The 4,122-nt window shown below is 44.2% G+C and overlaps 1 protein-coding gene across 1 annotated transcript in view; it reads right to left on the bottom strand.

The window, feature by feature from the left end:
- Positions 1 to 1,516: 1,516 nt before the first annotated feature.
- Positions 1,517 to 4,122, bottom strand: part of LARGE1 (LARGE xylosyl- and glucuronyltransferase 1) — a 387,690-nt gene continuing 385,084 nt past the window's right edge. The window contains exon 14 of the mRNA XM_023527353.1: positions 1,517 to 3,121. Coding sequence (XP_023383121.1) covers positions 2,924 to 3,121 — 198 coding nt within the window. The 3' untranslated portion in view covers positions 1,517 to 2,923. The remainder of the gene's footprint in view (positions 3,122 to 4,122) is intronic.

Below are 4,122 nucleotides of genomic sequence, written 5' to 3' on the forward strand. Positions count from 1 at the left end.
GCTAAATAAGAAAATCCTTTTCTTCCTCCCAGCTGAAAACCAAGATGGTATTAGCTTATCTAAGCATGAAAACATCAGTGTGACCCATTTACAAGCTTGTTCTACCCTAAGGAACTGATATGGAGGGATCAACATCCACAGCAATTGCCTCTGCCCAAATGGTGTAAGCTCCCCACAGATGAGCTGCGGCTGGCAATGAGCTGCTGCTCTCAATGTAAGTTCTGGGGAATTAGGCTGTTGCCTCAGCCTCCATGTTGAACTTGGGTGTCAGTCAACATCTGTGCTCTAGCCGTGAGCTGGACTTCACAGTGTCGGACATCTGTTTGTGGGGGAAATAGGATTGTCTCCTACTGGCGTGAAATGTCAGTTTCGGACTTTTATAAATTCAGTGTACATAAAGCTACATGGTCCCCCAATTTACATTTATTGTCTCAAAGTAATTAGCACCTTCTTTCATTCTCAGAGGTGACCCAGTTTGGGAGATAAATCATATGGTCATATGATTTATGAACTGCAAGTGAAAGCAAGGAGGCCGGGCATGATTCAGGTGCCATGAAAAGTTAAAAAAAATAAAAGCTTTTAAGAAATTAAAAATTGATTTTTAACATTGAGGAATCAGTGGTGCCCAGCACATTTTCACTTGGCTCAAGTTTCTGGTAGTGATTAATTCAAAAACTGTATCAGTACATCTGTTAATCCCAGCCTTCTCTAGAGGAGGAAGAGAATTTTTGTGTGGCTCTGTGTGTACACAGAGGAAAGGCATCGGTATGCTGGTATATAATTAACAATTGGCTCTGAGGCGTGGTGGTGTCTTCTGATTTCCATGGTGTAACTACTCCCATCATGGCCATTTTCAAGCCACAAATGAGGTATCACTGAACACAGGAGAAAAGAGACGCACACAGTTAAGTTCTTGAGAGCTGGTAGGAGCTGGCTCCCACATCCCAATGGACAAAGGGTATTTAACATGTACTTTGAATACTTTGGTAATGTTTTCCTTTTCACACTATTCATGTATTTTATAATACACATGCTGAAGATGTGCCATATATGTAATGTATGTATATAATACACACATGTGTATATATATACACACACACACAAACACCTACATACGGAGACACATAAACTTACTTATATCTGCGTGCTATAAGTGTGATATATCTGTGTGACATAGTCCTAATAGTTGTTTTCCTAATTTTTAAAATAAATCTGAGCAAAATATCCACTGGAGCATGTAACACATCGAGGGTCTCATAAACCAGGCTGGCGTGGGGCTTCATATGACCACCAGGACAAACGGATGGCGGGGTTCACTATACTACGGATGACCACAATTTACCTCGCTAGCCCACATCTGGTATATATAAAACATCTGGCTTTAGAGTTGAGATAGCTACTAAATGGTAAATGTGCAAATTCTCTGAGGGTTAAAGGAGAGAGTGAAATCTAAACTCGGGCAAGGAGAAAAATGGCTGAAGTTCAAAGGATGAGAAAAATAAAACGGGAGAACAGGACGTGTAAAGTTGCCATTTATCAATTCTGCTCTCTACACGGAAGTGTGCCTCAGCAGATTTCTTACAAGAGTGGGAGGGGAGTGGGGAAGAAACAGTCCATACTTCCGTTTATTGAATGCAGCGTTCGCTGGTCACATTGCAACTCAATACAAACAGCCCAGCAGAGTAGGGCACTGACTCTTATTCTCATCAATGTAAACACAACATTAATATTGAAGATTCAAGAAAATGGGTAAAAAGTCCAGTGTCTCCTCAATCTGTGTAACAGTGAAGGTGCTTGCCTACCCTCTGTACTGGTTCCAAATGGAGCCTGAGGTTGTGACCTCGAGCCAGCCGTAGGAAAGCAGGCACGAACACAGAAGAACCTAACACCTTCTTCGCGACGGGCTCCAAATGGATGGGGGAATCTTCGGAACTGGGCTCGCCTGAATTACGAAAGTTCTTCTAAAGGCCTGAGAGGTTCATACCTTTCATGTGCGCTCAAACAGCCCCTTCGAAGCCCTTTCCCCACGAATCAGTCATTGCCAATAGAAAATGTGACCGGTGGTGAGACAATTGGTTTTCGTATTTCCATCTTAGCCCCTGGATTCTGGGGAGGAAGGAATTCAAGGTCATGGGGGCCTCGGTGATAATCCTGAAGAAGGCTGCCCATGTTAAACCACTGGCTGAAGCCTCTTCCTCCTTGCTGGGCCACTGTTGATAGACGGGCGTTGGTTGAGGCAGTTGGTTTTTCCTTCAGAGCCTTAAAAGATCAGATTTTCTATTTTGGATTCCCAGACCAAAAACAAACAAACAAAATCCCCCCGAATAAACAAAAATCAAAACAAGTGCGACCTTGAGGATAAAGAACCAACCAACCCCACCACCAGGCCCTACCAGGTACAACATCCCCCATTGGGTTTTTCCAAATGGTTGGTTCTGATCATTGGTTTGCCCTCCCCTTGGATAGCCAGCTAGATTGTGGGGCAAAGAAGAAAGTTTCTTTTGAATGAAGACACATTTTTGCTTTTATTTCCTGGGATGGCTGACCCCCGACACCCTGACTTCTCTCTCTTAAAAAGCAACGAGAACATCCTAAAGACCTGCTTAGTTTTGCGGCTTTGTGGTAGGGTAACCCCATTGCTTCCTCTCACCCTCCATGTCCCATTCTTTAAGATTCTGTGTGGATGAGCTATTTTTCCACATTCTAGAAATGCCGGGTCGTGGGGCGCAGAGGGTGTGACATAATCCTTGTCTCAGATCTCTAGTGTGGGCAGCTTTGTTGGGCCAAAGAGACAAATAAAAAGAAACCAAAAAAAAAAAAAAAAAAAAAAGCACTGCTCAGTTTTGAGTTTGAAGGCTGGGCCCCAAACAGCAAGTGGCTCTCCCCCTGAAGAATGTCTCTCCCTAGTGGTGGCTTCTTGGTGCTAGCTGTTGTTCTCGGCCGTGAGATATTTGAGGGCAGCAAAGCCATAGCGGCGGGACATGTCCTGCTGAAACTCTTCTTTTAGGGTTTTGAGACAGATGCGGTATTGCTTGTTGGACCGGAACTTGGTGATGTCAAAGCTGGGGGCGTGAGGCATGTGGATCATGTAGGCGTTGGGCAGCACGATGAATTCATATTCCTGGAAGAAGACAAGAGCAGCTTGAGCACTTTCAAGAGCATCTTGAGCACCCTCGGTAATGTATGATGAATCCAAGTGGAGGACCGAATGACAGTAAAGGAATGCAGTGAGGAATGACATCGAAAGGGGGGCAGCACCACGGACAGCGCAAACCACGTTGTTTCCGTGACCTTGGGCAAATTACCACGCTTCTCTGAGCCTTAGTTCCCTCACCTATAACGTGAAAGTAATAATACCTACCTTGAAAGATGGCTAATAATGTTTGGCTACTGCTGGGCGGAGCTCATGGCCCATAAAAGTTTCCTGATAATGTGAGCACATACCCACGTGGTTGCTCTTGAATGATGCAGGCCATGAGAGATTCTCTGGCTCAATGAAATGACGTCATTTGATATGACTTCTCATAGGGCTTGATGAGAACTGACAGCCTCAACAGATTAGTACAAAAGAGGGGACAGAAAAGGAATACCGAAAACAAGCTTCCACTGGACTGAAGCTCCTCAAGAACAAAACTCTTGCCTACACATCTTATCACGAGTCATGCCATCATATGGCAACCTCCACACGGCAAAATACAGACCGAAACTCAGATCAAAAATAAAATGCCTCTGAATAGCCAAAACAGGTGACAGAAATTTAGGACCGGTAACTCAAAGGACCCAGCACACTTTCATTCAGAAAATCTATGTGCACCGATTTTGGATATAATGTCTGAGAAGCTTGGTCATCTAGTTTCCCAGCCCAGAGCAGAATAAACTCAGAGAGGGAAAAGTTGGGATGGGGAAAGGCAGCCTATAGATGGAGGAATAATGATAGCAGAAAAAAAATGACAGCTGATGGTGAGGAAGAAGTGAGAAAAACCACGAAAAGAAAATTCAAGAACTCCCAGAGCTTAGCTGGCTGAGACATTTCGAGTGGGGACAAAGAGCTGTATCAATTCCACTGGACCCATAGGTGTGGCTGGATTACCTGTCAGGTGTCTATTCATTATTTCCTGAAAT

Source organism: Pteropus vampyrus, unplaced genomic scaffold, assembly GCF_000151845.1.
Source record: "Pteropus vampyrus isolate Shadow unplaced genomic scaffold, Pvam_2.0 Scaffold16, whole genome shotgun sequence".
NCBI lineage: Eukaryota > Metazoa > Chordata > Mammalia > Chiroptera > Pteropodidae > Pteropus > Pteropus vampyrus.